This window comes from Laetiporus sulphureus (assembly GCF_001632365.1).
Source record: "Laetiporus sulphureus 93-53 unplaced genomic scaffold LAESUscaffold_51, whole genome shotgun sequence".
Taxonomy (NCBI): domain Eukaryota; kingdom Fungi; phylum Basidiomycota; class Agaricomycetes; order Polyporales; family Laetiporaceae; genus Laetiporus; species Laetiporus sulphureus.
This window is the reverse complement of record NW_024468560.1, coordinates 152504-171908: the sequence shown is the minus strand read 5'-3', so window position 1 is coordinate 171908 and position 19405 is coordinate 152504. Positions and strand designations below refer to the sequence as shown.

At 51.5% G+C, this 19405-nt stretch overlaps 12 protein-coding genes across 12 annotated transcripts; 6 read left to right on the top strand and 6 right to left on the bottom strand.

Annotated features, from left to right (window-relative positions):
• Positions 1 to 907: 907 nt before the first annotated feature.
• On the top strand, positions 908 to 1389 carry LAESUDRAFT_794367 (uncharacterized protein; the record flags this gene model as incomplete). The annotated part of the gene is made up of 3 exons (XM_040913957.1): positions 908 to 1099; positions 1159 to 1238; positions 1293 to 1389. 3 exons carry the CDS (start codon positions 908 to 910, stop codon positions 1387 to 1389), a joined length of 369 nt encoding a protein of 122 aa, XP_040759899.1.
• Positions 1390 to 1439: 50 nt separating this feature from the next.
• Positions 1440 to 1811, top strand: LAESUDRAFT_763098 (uncharacterized protein; the record flags this gene model as incomplete). Its single annotated transcript, XM_040913204.1, has 1 exon — positions 1440 to 1811. One exon carries the CDS (start codon positions 1440 to 1442, stop codon positions 1809 to 1811), a length of 372 nt encoding a protein of 123 aa, XP_040759898.1.
• Positions 1812 to 1841: 30 nt separating this feature from the next.
• On the bottom strand, positions 1842 to 2222 carry LAESUDRAFT_763097 (uncharacterized protein; the record flags this gene model as incomplete). Its single annotated transcript, XM_040913203.1, has 1 exon — positions 1842 to 2222. The coding sequence occupies one exon, from the start codon at positions 2220 to 2222 to the stop codon at positions 1842 to 1844; it is 381 nt and encodes a 126-aa protein (XP_040759897.1).
• Positions 2223 to 2407: 185 nt separating this feature from the next.
• Positions 2408 to 3431, top strand: LAESUDRAFT_794363 (Maf/Ham1; the record flags this gene model as incomplete). The annotated part of the gene is made up of 5 exons (XM_040913956.1): positions 2408 to 2426; positions 2478 to 2567; positions 2645 to 2815; positions 2878 to 3067; positions 3126 to 3431. The coding sequence occupies 5 exons, from the start codon at positions 2408 to 2410 to the stop codon at positions 3220 to 3222; spliced, it is 567 nt and encodes a 188-aa protein (XP_040759896.1). The 3' UTR covers positions 3223 to 3431.
• Positions 3124 to 4437, bottom strand: LAESUDRAFT_794357 (uncharacterized protein; the record flags this gene model as incomplete). Its single annotated transcript, XM_040913955.1, has 6 exons — positions 3124 to 3431; positions 3491 to 3560; positions 3615 to 3716; positions 3770 to 3827; positions 3896 to 4192; positions 4410 to 4437. The coding sequence occupies 6 exons, from the start codon at positions 4435 to 4437 to the stop codon at positions 3318 to 3320; spliced, it is 669 nt and encodes a 222-aa protein (XP_040759895.1). The 3' UTR covers positions 3124 to 3317.
• Positions 4438 to 5071: 634 nt separating this feature from the next.
• Positions 5072 to 6934, top strand: LAESUDRAFT_730498 (kinase-like protein). The gene is made up of 3 exons (XM_040909850.1): positions 5072 to 5793; positions 5844 to 5940; positions 5997 to 6934. Exons 1-3 carry the CDS (start codon positions 5359 to 5361, stop codon positions 6803 to 6805), a joined length of 1341 nt encoding a protein of 446 aa, XP_040759894.1. The 5' UTR covers positions 5072 to 5358; the 3' UTR covers positions 6806 to 6934.
• Positions 6935 to 7768: 834 nt separating this feature from the next.
• Positions 7769 to 8513, bottom strand: LAESUDRAFT_730497 (uncharacterized protein; the record flags this gene model as incomplete). Its single annotated transcript, XM_040909849.1, has 3 exons — positions 8188 to 8513; positions 8004 to 8022; positions 7769 to 7951 (listed from the first exon to the last, which is right to left on the bottom strand). A coding segment is annotated over exon 1 (312 nt), but the record flags the coding sequence as incomplete, so codon positions are not given.
• A 148-nt stretch (positions 8514 to 8661) lies between these two features.
• Positions 8662 to 9851, top strand: LAESUDRAFT_794346 (aspartate-semialdehyde dehydrogenase; the record flags this gene model as incomplete). The annotated part of the gene is made up of 3 exons (XM_040913954.1): positions 8662 to 8955; positions 9009 to 9247; positions 9280 to 9851. 3 exons carry the CDS (start codon positions 8662 to 8664, stop codon positions 9794 to 9796), a joined length of 1050 nt encoding a protein of 349 aa, XP_040759892.1. The 3' UTR covers positions 9797 to 9851.
• A 3-nt stretch (positions 9852 to 9854) lies between these two features.
• On the top strand, positions 9855 to 10537 carry LAESUDRAFT_730496 (uncharacterized protein; the record flags this gene model as incomplete). Its single annotated transcript, XM_040909848.1, has 3 exons — positions 9855 to 9945; positions 10030 to 10211; positions 10353 to 10537. Coding segments are annotated over 2 exons (273 nt in total), but the record flags the coding sequence as incomplete, so codon positions are not given.
• Positions 10538 to 11342: 805 nt separating this feature from the next.
• On the bottom strand, positions 11343 to 12792 carry LAESUDRAFT_730494 (ribosomal protein S5 domain 2-like protein). The gene is made up of 6 exons (XM_040909847.1): positions 12502 to 12792; positions 12268 to 12387; positions 12108 to 12213; positions 11913 to 12055; positions 11728 to 11848; positions 11343 to 11669 (listed from the first exon to the last, which is right to left on the bottom strand). Exons 1-6 carry the CDS (start codon positions 12677 to 12679, stop codon positions 11465 to 11467), a joined length of 873 nt encoding a protein of 290 aa, XP_040759890.1. The 5' UTR covers positions 12680 to 12792; the 3' UTR covers positions 11343 to 11464.
• Positions 12793 to 12996: 204 nt separating this feature from the next.
• LAESUDRAFT_738874 (P-loop containing nucleoside triphosphate hydrolase protein) lies at positions 12997 to 18689 on the bottom strand (the record flags this gene model as incomplete). Its single annotated transcript, XM_040910941.1, has 26 exons — positions 12997 to 13230; positions 13294 to 13380; positions 13443 to 13573; positions 13625 to 13694; positions 13883 to 14011; positions 14064 to 14179; positions 14232 to 14382; positions 14435 to 14559; positions 14607 to 14679; positions 14732 to 14874; positions 14931 to 15135; positions 15223 to 15297; positions 15346 to 15495; positions 15550 to 15757; positions 15811 to 15932; positions 15998 to 16162; positions 16216 to 16327; positions 16377 to 16549; positions 16571 to 16675; positions 16732 to 16885; positions 16977 to 17137; positions 17232 to 17269; positions 17291 to 17397; positions 17461 to 17678; positions 18112 to 18116; positions 18446 to 18689. The coding sequence occupies 26 exons, from the start codon at positions 18687 to 18689 to the stop codon at positions 12997 to 12999; spliced, it is 3501 nt and encodes a 1166-aa protein (XP_040759889.1).
• Positions 18690 to 18815: 126 nt separating this feature from the next.
• On the bottom strand, positions 18816 to 19382 carry LAESUDRAFT_763088 (uncharacterized protein; the record flags this gene model as incomplete). Its single annotated transcript, XM_040913202.1, has 1 exon — positions 18816 to 19382. A coding segment is annotated over one exon (567 nt), but the record flags the coding sequence as incomplete, so codon positions are not given.
• Between the last annotated feature and the right edge of the window lie 23 nt (positions 19383 to 19405).

Genomic DNA, 19405 nt, shown 5'->3' with positions numbered 1-19405 from the left:
GCGCGGACAGTCCTGCAATGTGAAGTTATTGCAGCATTCTGACAGATCAGACTCATGGCCTACGCTCACTTCCTCCGAAGTCTGCCTTGCTAATTAGACAGTCTTCTCACAGCTTGGCTTCGCCGTTCAAACTCCACTTATAGACCTTGGAGCAACCGCTGTCAGCCTCGTGCATCACATGCACCATCTCAAGCCTTGATCGATATCTATTACTGGTACCAGCTCTAGAGTGTCGTTTGCGCAGATTGCTAGGTTAGTGACAGCACAAATAATTGAAGGCCAAGTTCATCAAGGTGCTCTTCGCACAGTAGTCCATCCTTCATGTCCAGCAATATCGGAACCATAGCTTCAGGGCCTTCCAGTGGCCCAGAATCTGATATGTCTGATGAAGGATTCCATTCTGCAAGAGAATCTATCCACAACAGCTCAGACGAGAGCTCAGGTTAGCTTCCATTTCCTGAAAGGTATTGAAAACCACCTAAGTATACTCGACTACATTAGACCAGAGCGACGGCACGGTAGGACCAAGGGAAGGCAATATGGGTGTCGAAATACCAGCAAGGCCCTATTGTGGTATGATGTTTCCCCATCAAAGTGGCTCAAAGACTGCTGGCTGACCAGAGAGCGAGAAATAGACTTATCTGGGTCACGGAGAGTCTTCGGTAGTCCCGGCGGCCCTGATGGTCAGTGGTTTATCCTGACAATTTAACGATGGACTTAGTGGAAGAGCAGCCGGCCATCTGGAAGGTGTCAGGAGGTCGGAGAGTTCGACTCTGAGGATGAGGATGAGGAAGACTCGAGCACCGCTCAGAAGTTCCATAGGACAGCCCCACAGGTGAAGGGAGAGCAGGACGGGGAGTATACTCCTTCCAAGCCGGCCAAACATGAGCTGCCTTCACCGCAGCGCATGAACTTCTCAGTGGTAGTGACGACATACGAGATGATTACAAGGGACCGCGCACAGCTCATGGAGTACTACTGGGGCTTCATCGTTGTCGATGAGGGCCACAGACTCAAGAATATGGACTGTAGGCTCATGCATGAGATCAAGAAGCTCAATGCTGCACCAAGGATGGCGTTGACGGGCACACCGCTGCATGTGAGTCCATGTTCGTGTCCATGTGCTGATGTGTCATTCTGCTAAATTGGCTTATATAGAACAATCTCAGCGAACTATGGGCTCGCCTCAACTTCGTCCTGCCAGACTTATTTTCAGATTTGGAAGCATTTGAGGAATGGTGAGACGATGTCATATTTGTAGCATATTTCAATCTCATGTTTTGCCTCGTTAGGTTCAACCTCCCGATGTCGCAGGCCACGCTATCGGCCTCCCGCTCTTCACAACTCATTTATTTTCTCCATGCTCTCCTCCGGCCGTTCCTACTGTGACAGCTTAAAGCGGATGTCGAAACGAACCTCCCGCCAAAAAAAAAGAGTACATGCTCTATGCCCCGCTGAGTGAGCGCCAGCGCGAAGTGTACGATGCCATCGTCAAGGGCGGCCTACGTGCACTTTTGGAAGCCAGCCAACGGAAGGAGTGCAAAGGCAAGGTGGCTTCGCTCAAGGCCATCGCAAACGACGAGGAAGAGGAAGTCCCCCTTTATGTTCAAACCAAAGCAAAAGCACGGCCGCGGACTCGCCGGAGTAAACGGAGGAACTACGGCGTTGACGAAGATGACGACGAGTACTCCGTGAAGCCTCAATCCGGAGTGCTCCATGGAGCCAAGCAGAATGAACGAGTGCAAAGTGCAGAGGAGATTGGACGAGAGTGGCGGTATAAAATTACCCGTATCTCCAATTGTTTGCACTAAATTGATTAGTAGTATGACTGACACCTATGATTATAGTTTAAAAGGTGAACAATATGAAGCTACATGCAGCTCCGGAAAATCTGCTCGCATCCTTTCCTGTTCGACTGGCCGATAGATCCCGAGACGCAGCAGCCGGCGCTGAACGACACTCGTGAGCACCAGTGGCAAAATGATGATCCTGGAGTGCCTGCTTGAGGGATTGTTCCAGCGGAAGCAGTCCTTCTGCCCAAACGCTGACTCCTCAGGCTCCTTCTCATTCTCCTGCTCCTCTATCTTGACGCGTCGCCGCATCGGCTTCTTGCCCTTCGACAGCTTCTTCTGCTTCATCTTCTCCGCTTTGACCCTCACGCGTACGCCGGAGTTCTCCTTCTGTGAGTCGTTGCTAACAGGCGATGCTACCTCTCGAGCCATAGCGGGCATGCGAGGCTCAAGACTCAAGATGCACCAGGGACGCGCGGTGATTGCAGGTCACGAGCGGGACGCGTCGGTTAGCGCGCCACCCTTGTTCAGGGCAAGTCGGTAACCAGCGCTTGTAAGGTACAAGCGCCCACTATCAGGTTGACTCGAATCGTACGTGCTGCCCAAGCCAAGTCAAGATGGCATCCAGGAAACTCAGTGAGGTCTCTCCATATGGCATGTAACACAGGCACTGATGCCGCCACCCAGTATTCGTGACCGGCAACACGAGCAAGCTCAAGGAAGTCCGCGCAATTCTCTCACGGTCTGGCGTCGAGATTGACTCCCAAGACCTCGATAGCGAGTACAACACCTGATTATCTTTTCGATTAAGATTGATTGCTGACCATCGCACCTTCCCTTTTATTAACTCATAGTCCCAGAAATACAGGGAACGACACGTGAAGTCACCACCGCAAAATGCCGCCGCGCCGCTGAACTGCTAGGAGGACCATGCATCACCGAGGACACCGCTCTGTGCTTTGAAGCATTGAACGGCCTTCCAGGGCCATACATCAAGTACTTCCTTAAGGAGCTCGGCCACGATGGTCCGTCCACTTCACAAGTCGACTCATAGTCCGTCTGCCTCATACATGCATGCACCCTCCAGGCTTGAACAAACTGCTCGTCGGCTTTCCGACCACAGCCGCTTGGGCGCTCTGCACATTTGCATACAGCGCAGGCCCAGGCTCGGAGCCCATCCTGTTCGAAGGCCGGACGGACGGCCACATCGTAACTGCTCACGGAGACGGCAAGTTTGGTTGGGACCCTACCTTCGAGCCAAATGGCACAGGTCAGACGTGCGTCTCTCGTGATCTGGCCATAGCACTGGAGTCCACAATTGACATGCTTATGCAGATATGCTGAGATGACGCCGGAGAAGAAGAACTCACTATCGCATCGATATCGGGCGCTGTCGAAGTTGCAGGAATATCTAAGCACTCTGACAGAATAGAGTCTGATAGGTGGCTAGTAATACAACATCACCGGCACAGAAGAGCTGAGAAGACGACCTGAAAATGAATATCACGACTTCTACGATCGACAGGTTCACAATCTTGAAACCGACCCTTGATTGTCTGATGATTTCGGTGCTCGTGCTGCGAACGGTGCAATTGTATGCACAGCGGAGACCAGCAAATGCTTTGTCTTCTTATCATATACCTATAGGAAGCATCCATCAGGTTGGTGCCAGTGCTGGAACAACCATAACAACGCATCACCTCAGATCGTGCGGCAGTGATACCTCCACGCAGCGATAGTGAAGTGCCCACTATTTTCAACTCCGTGCCACTGCAACGGACGTCAGTCCTATATGATTGATGGCAACCTGGAAATCCATCTTACAGCGGTGCGGCAGAGTGCCATACAAGATTCATAGCCATCGACACTCCCGTCGCGTCTATGCCGGTAATGAGGGAAAGAATTAATAGAGGAGAGAAGGTGCCTCTGTCATCCATGCATCATGCTCCGCTCTAGCTTGTGAAAGGGAGCGCACGTACACATCAAGCAGATGAGCTGAGCAACCTCCAGCCAGCATCTTATGAACGTTCAGCATTTCTACGTTTTATAACGATTACCATTACTGTGGCGTTGCTTGATACCCTTGATCAATATAGACCGCGTACCTTCTTTCACCTTGATCTCCATTACAGACTGCACTTCAAGTGGCATCTTCCTCAGCTCCTCTACTGGCACATCTTCTGGCATTAGTTCCGTATGATCTCCCATGCCGACGGTCCTGACAGCGACCTCCGTGAGTTCCAAGTCGCTGAGCTCCGAGCGCCCAAAGATCTTGCTGCCAGGATAGTTCCCGATGTGCCACGCCATGATCCTCTGAACGAGGTTCTTCTTCTTCAACGAGATGTTGCCTTTGATTGAGGCGGGGTCATCGTTCGGCGGAGGCGCAGGAGGGAGCTTGCGCGCTTTGGCGATGAAGTTCACTGCAGGATGCACAGTTCAAGAGACGTGTGAAAGGTGACAGCTATATATCACGACTGCATTGCCAACGCCGAATGGAGCAGACTTCGTCTGGTCTGCTATCTTGTGAACAGAGTCGGCTTTGATGGGAGTTCAGTAGGCTGTTTTTTCCCCAGAAGGGACAAGACTCCGGAGGAAGATGTCCTGCAGGGCCTGATTCACCCATGTGGACGACAGAAAACACTCTCATATCGAGCTTGCAGCGCTGGGTAGCGAGCGTCCCCCACACTGTTCTCTGATTTCATCAAGTGTGGCCAGCGTCGGCGAGCATAAGAGCGCTAACTCGAGGAATAGATGTGTATTGGGAGAACTGCAGCAAGGAGAGCTCGTGTCGACATATTGTCTGGTTTGATGGCAGGTGTTGAAGGCCACAATTCGTCGCGTATAGCCTCAAACTTCCTCAACCCTATCAGCTGTCCTTCAATATTACTATCAAGTCTGGGAAGGGTGTTGACCGGGGTTATTGGGCGTCTAGATCAGATATGCGCGGGGTTATTAGACGCTCGTAGTCAGCGGGCCATGGCCAATCCGAAACGTTCAACTGTCACCGCCATTACCTCCTTCATGCAACTCCCGTAAGTTGCTATATTGAAAAGTATTCATACGTCTTGAACCATCAGAAAATTGACATGGGATGGTGGGTTCGGCAGTTCACCCATGCGTCTTGCTGTGAATATGTGCCAAGACTCTTGCAGACCCTCAAGCGACATGACCACCTGGCAATACCGCAAGATGATGTTTGATACGGTGAGTGCCGCGTGATACGTGATTACGTTTCGTTCTGTTGACAAAGCGAGACTGGGGTTATGCGTTTATTCTTAGCTGCCATACCTGATTACTCGAAGGACAGTCACGATCGTAATCTAGTTTGTTCAGGATGCCGAACGTGGATACAAGCCTATCAGTGGCTGTTATACCCGAGAAGTATATCCGCATCCCTCATGCGCTCATCCATCCGTGTCTTCCGTCCTCCGCTACCCGTATCCGATGGCTCAGCATATAGCCCTGCGAGCACGTCCACGAACCCCATCGACCAACATAAGTTGCACGCGATTCTCATTGCTCCTCTCCATTCTTCCTCATTCCCTCCCATTCTTACATTGCGCTCGCCATGATTCAATTCAGCGCCATCTTGCCTGACTTCACGGACGAAAGCGTGAGGTCTGCTGTATTCCACTTGCGCCTTACCGAGAAGCTTGGCTCTGGCGCCTACGGTGTCGTCTATTCTGCACTTGACCTCAACTGTCCTTCAGACCGACCAATCACATATGCAGTCAAGTGTCTTCTGAGACATACGGAGGACTCAGAATACCGCCGTTACCAGAGAAGAGAGGTCTTGCTACACCGAAAGGCGTCAGCCCACCCACATGTCATCAAAATCCATCAAGTCATCGAGGACGAGCATTATATCTTCGTCGTCCTCAACTTCTGCCAAGGAGGGGACTTGTTCTCTGCCATCGCCGAGCGCAAAATATTTGAAGGAAACGATGCGCTCGTCAAGAAGGCTTTCCTTCAGCTCATCGATGCCGTTCACGCATGCCACGACGTCGGAATCTCTCACCGCAATCTGAAAACAGAGAACATTTGTGTTCTGAGCACGGCGAGGAGATTTTTCTCAGCGACTTCGGACTTGCGACAAGGTCCAAGGTTAGCATGTCACATGGCTGCGGTAGCTCGTACTATATGAGTCCAGGTTGGTATTCACAGCCTCATCATACGCGTCAAACTGACTTGAGCATTTTCTTGCAGAATGCATCGGGGACGATACGGAGCGTCGACCATTCCTCAACCCTGTCTCGGACATCTGGTCCCTCGGTATCATCCTCATCTATATGATTACCGGCCACAATCCTTGGCACATTGCCTCGATGAACAATGATAAAGGGTTCGCGCGATACATCCGCGAGGAAAACGCCTACTTGCTCCGCAACCTTCCCGTCTCCCCCGCCATCGCCGACATCCTCGGCCGCATCCTCGCTCCTGCAGAGTACCGCATAACCCTGCACGAGCTCCACAAGGCCATCCTCGCAGTGGACACATCCTTCCGCGATCCTGGTGTCAAGGTCAACGTCAGCTCTGTGTCTGCGCCGGCATCCCTATTCAGCCTGTCGACGCGCCCCACCAGCTGTAGCACTTGCCCCAGCGGTTTTGTCCATATACTTCCGTTTCCCTCGGACTTCGCACCTCGTTCCTCAAGACCCGATGACGACGGCGTCGGGCCGCTCCTCGACATCCCTTCCCCTGTCCGCGCAGGCCGCACAGACTCGACAATTGTGCACATCCGTTTGCTTGTTCCGAGCCTCTCGAACGGCTCCTCTCGATCCGAGAGTACCAGCCCAATCACTCCCGAGCATGTCACCATCGTGCTCTCCACGTCTATTCCCGAATTACAGCTCGATATGCCACAACTCTCCGATCCCGTGTCCTCCTTTGCGAGCTTCGCTGCAGAAAATGGCGCGGCGGTTTCATGGTCATCGCTGGCGATGAAGAAGAGGAAGCTGCCGCGGTCGTGGCAGCGGATTAAGGGTGCTATACAAAGGATCAGGGTCTTGGTTTAAGGGCGGTTGTTGCGTAGACTGTCCATGGTGCTGGTCACCAAGTACAGTGGGAAGTCAAATCATTGTATCAATAGTCATAATCGTGTACCAATATTGCTTCACTTTTATGTGAATAATCAGCTGCACGGACATTCACTCGAATCGCTGATAACATGTAACACTCTGTGAGATGTTGTGCCGCTATTTCAGCTCTCGTCCACGAGCAAGGCCGAATCTAGAATGTTGAGCATTCACAGTTACTCTGCACCCCCGACTTTTCAATTTATAAATCCCGATAGACAGCTACAAATGCACTTATCCACTGTTTGTGACTCCTATTGACAGGGCCTCTGATCTGCTGTACAGAACGGACAGCATGTCACTCGTCGCAGGCTGATGCCCCGAGCGATTTATCGGATCATCACGTACGCCCGGACTATCTAGTCTCGGACGCCGCCAGGTTGCGACACAGCATTTAATTATGATGGAGCACAACTTGTGAGGAACGCGTTTTCTTGCTGCTAGAATTTGTTTTTCGACGGCAATATGCCTGGAATGCCTTATCATTGAAGTTGTATCAACGAGATCGTAGTCATCGATGAACCGCTGTGTCACTGGCAGGGCTTGTCAGTCATTCCGAAGCAGGCTCGCAGATTCTTCCGCCAGCTCCGTATCATCATGGCAATAAACAATGCCTTCCCTTCCGGGAGCACAGATTCATCTGCGTCACACGTCACGATGTGCTTAAGCCATCATTCGTATTCACCACAGGACGGGAGAGAATGGAGCCATCACATAGTCGGAACAGTCGATGATTCTGAAACACATCAAGAAGCAATTTTTACCCACGCTTCTCTTCCCAGCGAATATGCGATTATTCAGCTTGATCGATGGTTTCATGAGACAGCTCGAGGCGAACAAAGTCAAAGTGGAAGCACCTCCATGTAGCGTTCGCCGGTATTGAGAGCAACCCAAATACTCACAATTCTCATAATTCAGCCACTCCATTATACATAAAAGTCAAGTAAAACTCTCATAGAGACGATGTTACATAATCGAGCTTGGGAGCCGGAGATCGCAAGAGAAGCTGATATCAGCTGGCCCAACACCGCTGTATAAACCGAACACACAGAGCTAGCAGTCAAAGAAGCCTACCGCGGTATCATACTGCCGAGTTCATATCAGATAGAAATTGGAGTTCATGGCAGAGAGAACCCACCGATTTCTCACGCTTCCCTGTTGGAATTGAGTTGATACGAGATAGTACTTAATCATACACTGCCATTCATTACAGAAATCAGTTGTGCTCGTGGACGAGGTGCGTAGGAAGCATACCATGCACAATACCTGAAACATGTCGGCGATGAGCTTACCACCGACTCCGACGCAGAACATATGCTTCCATACCATAAAATAACGTCCATACGAGCACAAAGGAGAACAGATTTTCTTGGCCGGGGTTCACGAGCTCCCACCAGCCCTCCGGGCATGTATTTCGCCGGCTTTCCCTTGCATTTGACATACAGGCACGCAGAGGTGAGCAGTGTCGACAAGATGAACAAGGCAAAGCCGAGCACGTTCTCGAGGCCTAGAATGCCAGCAACGGCACCCGCAAGGCACGCAGACAGAAACTTGACAGTGTACAGGCGTGCATTGTTGTACTGCACATTTGGCGAAAAGAGGAGTTGTGTAGCCTGCTTAGGCGTAGTCGACATGGTTGCGGTCATTACTGCAAACAAGCGCTCAACAGCAAGCCTGTGATCTATGACAAAACAGCGGCAAGCGGTTGTGTGACAGGGGATGCTGCAATGATTGCAGACTTGATCTACGACCCTCTCGCCAACGCTCCTTCCAGCGCTGAGTAGCCGCGTTCCGCGATGCACGATGCCCGCAAGATCAAGGTCAGCGTACTGGGCGCGACCGGCACCATAGGCCAACGGTTTATCTCCCTCCTGTCCGAGCACCCGTTCTTTGCCCTACATGCGTTAGGCGCGTCCCACAGATCTGCGGGCAAACCATATTCTCATGCGGTGACATGGAAGCAGACAAGGCCCATCCCATCAGTAGTGCGCGACATGGTGGTCGAGGAGTGTAAACCTGAGTGTTTTGCCGAGTGCGAGGTCATCTTCTCTGGTTTGGATGCCGATGTAGCGGGCCCGAATCGCCGATTGGTGAGATCTTCGCGATAATATTTTGGATCCGAAGCTGAACACATGTCGTAGAGGAGGCCTTCCGCAGTGCAGAGTTTGCTGTCTTCTCGAATGCAAAATGCCACAGACGGGATCCGAATGTCCCTCTGGTTGTGCCCCTGGTCCATTCATCTCACTTTGCCATGATTCCCCAGCAGCGCGCTCTGCATTCGCCTCCTCTTCAAAAAGGCTTCATCGTCACGAACGCCAACTGCTCCACCACCGGCGTCGTTGTCCCTCTCGCCGCTCTCGAGAGGGCGTTCGGGCCCATCGAGTCATGCATGATCACCACGATGCAGTGCCCAGCTTCGACATACTCGACAACGTCGTTCCATACATTGGCGGTGAGGAGGAGAAGATGGAGTGGGAGACCCTCAAGATCCTCGGTGGAATCTCCGAGTCAGACGATGGCGTCAGATCGTTCGACATGCGCGCGCGGCATCCTTTGCGCATCTCTGCTCAGTGCAATCGAGTACCTGTCATCGAGGGCCACACTGAATGCATGTCTGTGCGCTTCGTGCGGAGACTGCCACCTAGCCCACAGCAGGTGCGCGAGGCTCTCGTCTCATTCACGTCCGATGCATGGACGGCATCGTGTCCCTCCGCCCCGCGCCACACTATCTTCGTGCACGAAGAGCCGGACAGACCGCAACCTAGACTAGATTGCGACTACCAGGCTGGCGCGGGCATCTCTGTGGGCCACGTCCGACAGTGCCAAGTGCTCGACATCAAGTTCGTCGTCCTCGCGAACAATGTCACCATTGGAGCGGCCACGAGCAGCATCATCAATGCCGAGCTCGCAGTCAGTGAAGGAATCATCTGAATGGTCGCGCAAGGTGTCAAGGTGGACGAAGATATATGTATAGTGAATTTGAGAAGAGCAGAGGAAATATCTACCCGTCCACTGTACTAGAACGCCACAAAATGTAAACCGCTTTGCAAGAACGTCATTGTATGAGACACTTCGCCCCGGTATGCCTCATCTCTCTCCAATGCCGCGTCTCCGTCTGGATATGTCGAGTTTCAGCTGCCTTACTAACATTTTTTCTGCGGCAGTGGGCGACCGTATTGGCACTAGTGGCCGCAACAATGGTGTTAGCAGCTTTGTCGTGGCACTGCAATCCAGTCGCCTTGTCCGACACGGCTGTTTTAGTGGAGCTACTGGCAGAGCTGGGCCCTGCACGATGATCGCGGGTAGCTGGAAGATTGCTTTGGTATTTGTCCTCGAGCATTTATGAGGAGAACGCGACTTACAGGTTTCATTGCTACTTTTGGGTCCGCGATTCTTGACAGTGTCACCAGCGGATTCTAGCCTCGACCGCTTATCTGCACGACGTTACCAGAAGATGTCAGCTTGCCATCAGCAACCATCCCAGACAGATTCACAGGCAGACAGATTGGGAGCAACGAAAGAAACAGAAACAGAACTTACGGCGTTGACTGCAGTGCGGTACTTTTTTGTCGACGCGTAAGGGCGGCTAATACAAAACAATGATCATGATATTTCGGACGCGTTAAGGCCGCAGAGATACGTACCGGACGTGAAATCGCATCTTTGTAGTAGGCTCTCTCAAAAGTACTGTTCAAGCCAGTAGCTGCCGCTCTCTGCGTGATCGATCCTCCTTCGATCAATCCCAACTTTCGCGTTCTGTCGAAAGGCGGTGGATTTGCCGCATCTTCTCTTTGCGCGATTGCAGACCGCACCCTCGGGTTGAAGAGAAGGTTTCCCGTGTTGTGTGGCAGCGGTGGTGGTGGAGGCTGTGTCACTGCTCTGCGTTTCTTCTTCGGCGGAGCGGAGGGAGTTTTCTGCTGTAACATTGCCGCTTCCCATGAAGGCATTCGTACGATGGCGTCTTTGCCATAATTGAAAGGCGAAAGACGCTCCCGCTTCCGTTTTCTGTCAGATGAGACCGCGGAACCTCGTGCACTCGTCGCGTCGGGTGATCCCCTGCATAATAATGAGATAAAGCTGATCCAACTCTAAGACTTGTCACAGCTTACAGGAGATGTTTCACAGTGTGTGGCAGGTCATCCGCAATAATTCTAACCTTGCGAAGTTTCCCTGTACTATCATGCTCTTCAATCTCCTTGCCACAATCAGATAGATTTCGGCTGTGCTTGCGAGTCAATGCAGGCAATCTGAGCTCAACTTGCCGACTGGAGCTAGCTGACTGTGAGCTCATGGTAGTTGTGTCTGCGAGTGTAGTGATAGGTGACGTGATGGTGGAAATGAGGTGGGTCCAGCACCGCAAAGGTACGCTTTATCTAGAGACGGAGGCATTCTAAGCGAGCTGAGATTCAGACGCTCGAGCCCTGAATTTTTTTAAATTTACGTACTTTGATTATCAAATTTGCTGATCGCTTGAGGATGACAGGTAGGGGAATAAGGTAACAGATGACTACGAGTCGCACTGACGCTCAGTCTGCCACGCACTTCGTGGACACCCTGGCAGTCGCACGCTAACATTGCATCCGTTGAGAAGTCGAAGGATTATGTATTCAGGACCTGTCGTCCTATGACCAACCGACGTTCTTTTGCAGCAGCGATACACCGTGCTAGAACATCCTGATTCCCAATAAGACCAAGGCCTACTTGGGTGACCGAGATCAGCCCGCCATTCTCCTCCACAGTAACGGAGATGGTGGTATCTAACAAGGGCTCCTCGAAAGACGTCGGGTCTGCAAGGACATGGGTTCTAATACACGTTAAAGAATGAACCTCAACACAACTGAGCGTAGCATATGTATACGCACGAATCAAAGAGTCCGAACGACGTTGATACCGGCAGGCTGTGGACTGACAGCGGTATCCGTTCTTTTCGCGAGCAGACAGTTCGGCCTGTCTCTGGATCATAGTTCGCCTTCGGCGAGGTGGCTATCGAGATGCATGAGCATGCGAATGGGGTTTCATGCCAAAGACAAGCAGCTCGTGGACGTACTGTTTGTCAGAGCAGCCAGCATAGGTAACAGGGTCGCATCGAAGGCGTTTCCGTCATAATTGATGCAAGTTGCATCGACATATAGCACCCATACCGCTTTTCCAGGCTCAATGCAAAGCGATTTAGTTGAAATGACTCCCGAGCTGCTGCAGATGAGCAAGAGGCAACGACCCTGGGGAATGGAATGGGACATACGCGACCAAAATATCGTTCAACCTGTTTGAGAGCGCCTGTGCTTCCTCTGTAGGAGGCCCAGGCTTGAATTTTGGGGAACAGATAGCCGGAAGGTCCAAATTAGGTACTAGTTTTGAGGGAGCTCTATCAACAGGCCTCAAGGATAATCGACTATGCTCACCAAGAAAACCATCTTCAGGACTATCCAGCTCAGGCTCTGCAATCTCAAGCTTAACTCCACAGACGATGGTCGTATCGCCCAGGCGAACAAGAGCAGAACCATCCGCAATGGAAATCGAGCCTGAGAGATATAGTCAAGAATTCATCCGCGGGGTAGAAATAAATGCCAAAAAAAAGATACAGTCAAGAATTCATCCGTATGAGAGTCTGCATCAGAAGGACCATGTTCACGGACCTACATTCAACGAGACATCTCGCCACTCATCAAGTTCACGTCCGTCAGGTCGGACCTTTTCTGCCAGAAAGCGCTCCAGATAGACCTTGGGATGAAGCCTGTGGAATGTGGATGCGCGGAGGGCATCTTGCTCTGCCTTTGAAGCGGCAGAGGACGTCGTCGCATCCGCCGTTGCCATTCAGAATAGTGTGATCTCAATAAGCAAAGCGAATGTTTTCGATAATTGGTGAAAGTGTAAACACAAGTGTGACAACGGCGTGGACTGAATGCGAGTGGGAACCCGAGATGCGGTGAAGAGCAGTTGAATAGTACAATAAGCGCTCACGTCGGAAGTTACAGATGGTCACTCGGACTGCAGTAGACAGGACTTCGCTTGTACATACAGTGATTACGACCACAACCTAATGTACCGTACGTCGTTTAAGAGCATCATTGCATGTCGTACACAGGACTGATAAATTACAGCATTAATACTCGATAGTTCTGCACAAGAATCTACATGGACCCCTTGGAGTGTTTGTATGCCTCGATCATGTTCATCATGTTGCCGACCCGCGTCTCATCTGGCAGCCACTCACCATTGTTCACGCATAGCACCTTCATACGCTCTGCGTAGTCCAGATCAGGCAGCAGCTTGGGTGTGATGAGGAAGTACTGCCCACTATCAGCCTTGCAGGTTACTTCGATGAGGGAGTTATGAATTGCGCGCTCGGCGCGTTGATCCATACCCTGTATGTAGTACATTTAGAGTTAATCTATCATCTCTCAGCACCCGTCGAGGAAGCGACGAACCTGATTAATTTCGTCGACGAGAGAGAATGGCGCGCGAGCCTCCTCTGTCAAGCTCATCAAGTACAAGATCGTCGTAAGCGAGCGTTCCTGCAGTAAGCGCGATCAGCTCGTTGCAACGTGAAACACCAACAGGGACATATCGAACGTACACCTCCTGATTGACACTCCCCTGTCAGAAGCTGCAGCTTCTCCTCGTCGCGGAACTTGACGAGGATGTCTATCGCCCACTTATCATAGTCTTCATGCTCGCTGATTCTAACCTCACCGGTGCACCCGAGGCCTGCAAGTGCCCATCAGCATCGACTGATATTGATGCATCGCGCATACTCACGGTCGAACGCCGCCGAGAATTTCTTGCCGATGCTGGAAATGAGCTCCTCGAGAGCAGGATGCCAGTGATCCTCAGAAAAATTAAGTGATGTGCGAAGAACGTAGAGCATCATTCGGAGACACACCCTGGCTGTTTTGATAGCTCACTCGATCCTCGCGGCCTTCCTCTCGCGTTCCTCGATGGTCTCGGTTAGGGTCTCGATCTGAGGAGTTCACCGTCATTCCAGTCGACCTTTGCACCAACAGGATGGCGACGCACCTCAGCTTGGCGCCTTCGGTATTGCTCGACGACCCCTGCATTCGTATGCAGGTTCATGTCAAGCTGCGCACGTTTCTCTTCTAACTCCGCTAACATCTGCTCTGACTTCTTCTCTCTGGACTCTCCGCTCTGTAACGAGTCGATGGTGAGGATGGATCGCGGTAGATACAGGAACACGAACCTCTTCTATCTCCTTGAATCGTTCGCGAAGCTCATCGTCGACAGATTCAAGCTTCGCCTTGCTGAGGGCCAGCTTGGCCTTGGACTCTTGTTTGGCTTCTGTGTACTTTTTGTTCACTGTTCAAGGTCAGCTCAGTTTCACTGCGAACTGATTTAGAAGGATGCATACCCTCTTGATACTCGGCGAGGGCTCTTTGTTGCTCTTCCTCCTTCTCCTTGTAGAGGTCTTCGAGGTATTGCTTGTTTGCGGCAAGCTGGGCTTGTTGCAAGCCAAGCCTCGTCGCCTCCTCTTGCTCTCTAATAGCAGCTTTGACCAGTTTCTTCATCGAGATGTCAAATCGGTAGATCAGAGAACATGAGAGTCAACCGTACCACATAATCCTTCACGATACTCGCGCGCTGTCTGGCTAACGATACGAGCTCAGTCTTTAACTGTGCTCGTTGCTTGTCGACAGGAGGCTGTACATGAAGCTGCTGAAGCTGTTTTTGCTCACGGTCTGAACCACAATCACTAACGAGTCAGAAAATAATGCAGTCTGCATACCGATCTGAAGCTGCAAGCTCGTCAATCGCTTTGTCACCTTATCCACGGCTTCCTTCCGTTCGACAACCGTTTGCTGTGAAGAAAGTCAGGAGCATGCGTGCAAGCATAACTCAGACACAACGAACAAGCTCAGCCTTCAACTTCCTATCTTCATTGCGTATCGCCGCCTCTGCCTCGGCAAGTGTCTCCACAGCCTGCTTGCATGCCGCAAGCTGTTCCCGAGAGTCAGCGAGGGTCATCTCATACCCACGCTTCACATTCTGGTCGACTAACGATACCAAATGACATTAACAGTGGCCATACTTGCTTTATTGTATGACTTACTCGCTTCTGACACCAGATTTCTAGCTTGCGAGATGGTTCTCGTAGTGTTCTGCGGAAGGCGCTTGCCGTACTTCGAGCGGCTCACATTGTTGTAGACGGTCCCAACAATATAGCTAGCGCCACCACCTTCGCCACGGGGGCCAATACGCGATACCAGCTCCATTGCGCGGGTTGGATCGACGCCTTGAGGATTCAGAGCGATGGCCTATTACGCGGGGAAGTGAGCGACGCTACTAGCCAATGAGACTACAGAGGTGGTGCAACTTGCAGTGCGATGTAGCATCAAATTCACCTTTAGGAACCACTTGAGTCCCTCGGGACAGTCTACGTAGTCGATTGCATAACCATCAAAACCCAGCCCATGCATCTATGATCATATCGTTAGAAGTGCTCATGTTACAGAAATAATTCTTACCTCTTCTTGAGTCATCGGCGGAGGTGGCACTCGGCCGTCATCAACTTTGAACCAAGTATGAATACATGCCAGGCGACCGATCGCATCAGAGGTATCAATCAGCATCCGGTTCAGCAGTGAATAGTCCTCTTCGCATTGCGCGATGAACGTCTGAGAGCACAAAATATCAATTCAATCTCACGAACACAAAAGAAAAGAGACTACCTTCAAGGCACTGGAGGAGAAACACCCCTCGACTGCATGAACAAAATTGCTGTTTGGAACTGTAAGACACAACATTGGAGGCTCAAACACCTCCATCTTGAATTTTTGGCGATTGTTCCTCAACCAGTGAACGGCGTCAGCACAATCATGGTCCCATTTTGCCAGCGCCTCGAGCTTTCTATGTGAGGCATCCTCCAGCTGCTTCAAGCTATATGAACGAATGAGCGCACTATTTGGTGTGTCTAAATGAGATGAACTCACTTCCGTAACTGCAAATCGATTGTCGCTTTGATTTTGGACTCCTCTGCGACGTTGTCCTTCTGCTTCCCTTGCACTTCGAGCAGACCATGGTTCAGGTTTGCACGCTCCGCCGAGACACGTTTCTGAGATAATTTATATCATCCAGCACAGTCATTCAGCTGTCAAGACAACGTAAGGGTATGCTCACGCGTTCTCGCTCAATTTCATTCAAGTCCTCCGTCTCCGGTGGATTGGAGAGCTCCTGCTGATGATCGCCGATCGACTTGACCAGCTTGTGGATTTCCCGGAGACGATTCTTCTCTGCAGTTTTGAGGTTTTCTAGCTGGTTCTTTAGATCCTTGGACATTTGCTCCTAAGGTCGCATGGATCACTCATTGTTAAGTTGCCCTATACAGGATCACATACCATCTTTTCATTATCTTGTGCCTTTCGGGAAATCAAATCAAACTTTTGTCTAGTCGAGGTCTTCTTCTGTTCCCGTTGTTTGCTACAGTTCTCAATCTCACGTTCAAGAGTCCTATGCAGCCATGAGTAAGTCGGACAGCCGCATACAGAGATGGACTAACCCCTTGCATGTTAAGATCGGTGCATTCCTCCTCTGAAGCGTCATGACACGTTCATGGAGTGTGCGTTGCTTCTCCTTCAATGTCCCGTACCTCTCTTTGGCCTCCACATACTCTCTGAATGGCAGGATTAGCTCCAACAGTTCGATCTGCTTTACCGTCAGACCTGCCCACGGCTACGGAAATGCAGCACATACGTCACGCTCAATTTGACGACGTTCCTCAAAACGCTTGACCTCACGTTCGAGGTTGGCGTTCCGCTCCTCCATCGTTTTCAGATGGTCGTGATCCGCTGTGAGAAGCTTAAATGGGCGCATCAGCGGGGATTTTTAAGAAGCGGAGATGTTGAGGTTTATACCTCTTGAATACTCTTCAACTCTCTACCTGAGCTGATAAGAGTATCGTGCCATGCCGTCAGGTTGGCATTGCCCGCGGCACATTGGGTCTCCCTCAACAGCTGCTGAGGAGTCATCTGGGCGAACTCGGAGACTTTGTCCTGAGGAAGGAAGGTGCTGCAGTGGATCGCCATTTTAACCACACGTATGCAGCAGATGTCATGACCGGGACGGACTTGCCAGAGGTTGCTTATTTTGCACATTCAACTCTGCCATGCGGTTGTTGATCTCACGTCCCGTAGCAGATTGGCCGTTCAAAGTGAACGTCGAGCTCTTCGTCCTGGCATTCAGACTGCGTCTGATAACAAGATTGGCTTTGCCTTTTGGGCCCTTCAGCTCGATCTCGATATATCCGGAATCCGTGCCTATCTTGGCGAAAGAGTTCAGTTCGGACACGCGACCCAAAACCTGTACGCTCAACAGTCAATTTCGGCTCTCCCGTCTGAATTATAAAGTGGCTCACGCTGGGAGGGAAGTTCAAGCCAAGGCAGATCGCACATGCTATCGTGCTTTACCCGGTACCGTTAGGGCCGAAGATCATGTTTAGATAGGGGCCAGGCTTGAACTCCACAAAATCATAGGTTACAAAATTCTTGAGCTGAACGCGGACGATAGACCCTGGAATGAAGCTATAGGATCATACAACCGTCAGCACGCAGCTAATAGGAGACAATAGCAGCTCACCCATCGACATCCCGTGGCAACGTCTGTCCTCGGATTTTCTCTTGGTTTTCTCTTGCTTCTCCGCCTTGAGCTGCGAATCCGCTGGACGCGAGTCGCCGTTGGCATTGAGTCGGACACGCTTTTTTCCTTTGGGGGACGCGTTTTCTTGTTCTTCCCCTTCCTCCTCGTCATCCTGCGCGTCGTCCTCATCGTTCTCTAACTCATCTTCCTGCTCCTCCTCCTCAAACTTCCATGCTCGCAGGTCAATTCAAGACGCCATCCGTGGCAGCCAGCCGGAGATGGCTGCTGCGCTGCTGGAACTCGAGGGCGAGCAGATCCGCATTGTACCCGACAACGCGGCAGGGAAGGCGAGCGTGATCAGCGATCAGGAACTAGACATGCTACTTGATCGCAGTCCGGAGGTTTTCTCAGACCGTGGCAAAGGCTGGACGTCCGCAGAGAAGGCGGCATTCGCTGTATACGTGGCTCCTGTTGACGAGACTGGTGATGTTCTCGCTCGTATGCTCGATAGTGGGGAGGAGGAGGAGGAGGAGGAGGAAGAGGAATGATTACTCGTCTTGTTTCAGTCGACAATCGTACTCTTCATAAGTAGAATTGTGTAGCGCGCATGCCCGGAGGTCGGTGTGTTCGCCAAGTTGGGTGTGGCTCCCGTCACGCACGCAACCTGCAAAGCGCATCGGAGCTTAGCGTGTTCACGCCCGACTTTGCCGTGATCCTTTGCAGCATCTGATCACTCTGGTCGATGTGGATGATAAGTGTGTGTTCACTGCTTAGCTCAGCGGTGGTGGCGTAGTAAAGGGGGTTTGCATGCAGCAACCTGCGAATCAGGTGTTTCGTCAGCACGAAGGAGAAACACCACCTGCACGTGGCATCCACGGGGCTGCATGCACCGATCCTGTTCGAGCTCGGTAGCTCATTCATCCAGATGTTCTTCTGGGGGTGAATGGCCCGGGGCTCATCATTTGGAATTGACGTCAGAAATTGTCATCGTACGTCCCTCATTATATTGATCCTTGACTTCTGTGCTTAACAAATGCTCTCGAAGAACTGTGTCGGTTATCAACTCGCTGTTGGAACTCCGGAGGGGGCTTGATTGCAATTTCTCGACTAATTCAGGCCCATTTGTGCATGCACTGGATTTGTGCAGTGACTGGGGTGCATCGTCGCCACCTCCAACCATTGCTGGATGAGGACGAGCATGACCTGCATCAGCGACATCACCATCTGCACCGGTCATGCTGATGATGGAGGAGGCAATAGTCTCCGTGCTACAAAAAACGAGCTAATAGAGAAAATCAACATTCAATTGCGAAAGCGTACGTTCATAATGATTTCTGTGATACATTGGAGAAGTCATACCAAATCAAATCTCAGCCTCCCAAATATCAGCTACGATATTCTTTGGCTTCTCAGCTCTTACGCCATCCTCCTGCTTGTGGAGTTTCACCTCTGATACGGCATCCCTGCACGTGGTGTACTCCGATCTGGGAGTAGCATCGACGATGGCGTCTTTGTGCGTGGCGTTCCCGATTCTAGGAGTAGCGTCGACGATGGCGTCTATGTACGTGGCATTCTCGGATCTAGAAGTAGCGTCGACAAAGGTGTCCTTGTACGTGGCGTTCTCGGATCTAGAAGTAGCGTCGACAAAGGCGTCCTTATACGTGGCGTTCCCAGTAGCGTCAACAATGGCGTTCTTGCGCACGGTGGCCCCTGATCCGAGGGTCATGTCGACGACGGCATCCTTGTGCGTGGTCTGCGTAGCGTCAATGACAGGGTTCTTGCGCACGATGGCCTCCGAACCAGGAGCCGTGTCAAGGAGGGCATCCTTGTGCGTGGTCTCCTTCGCGTTCTCAGTAACGTCAACGACGGCGTTCTCGTGCGCGGTGGCCCCGGGAGTCGTGTCAACGACCGCATCCTTGTGCGTGGTCTCCTTAACATTCTCAATGATGTCAA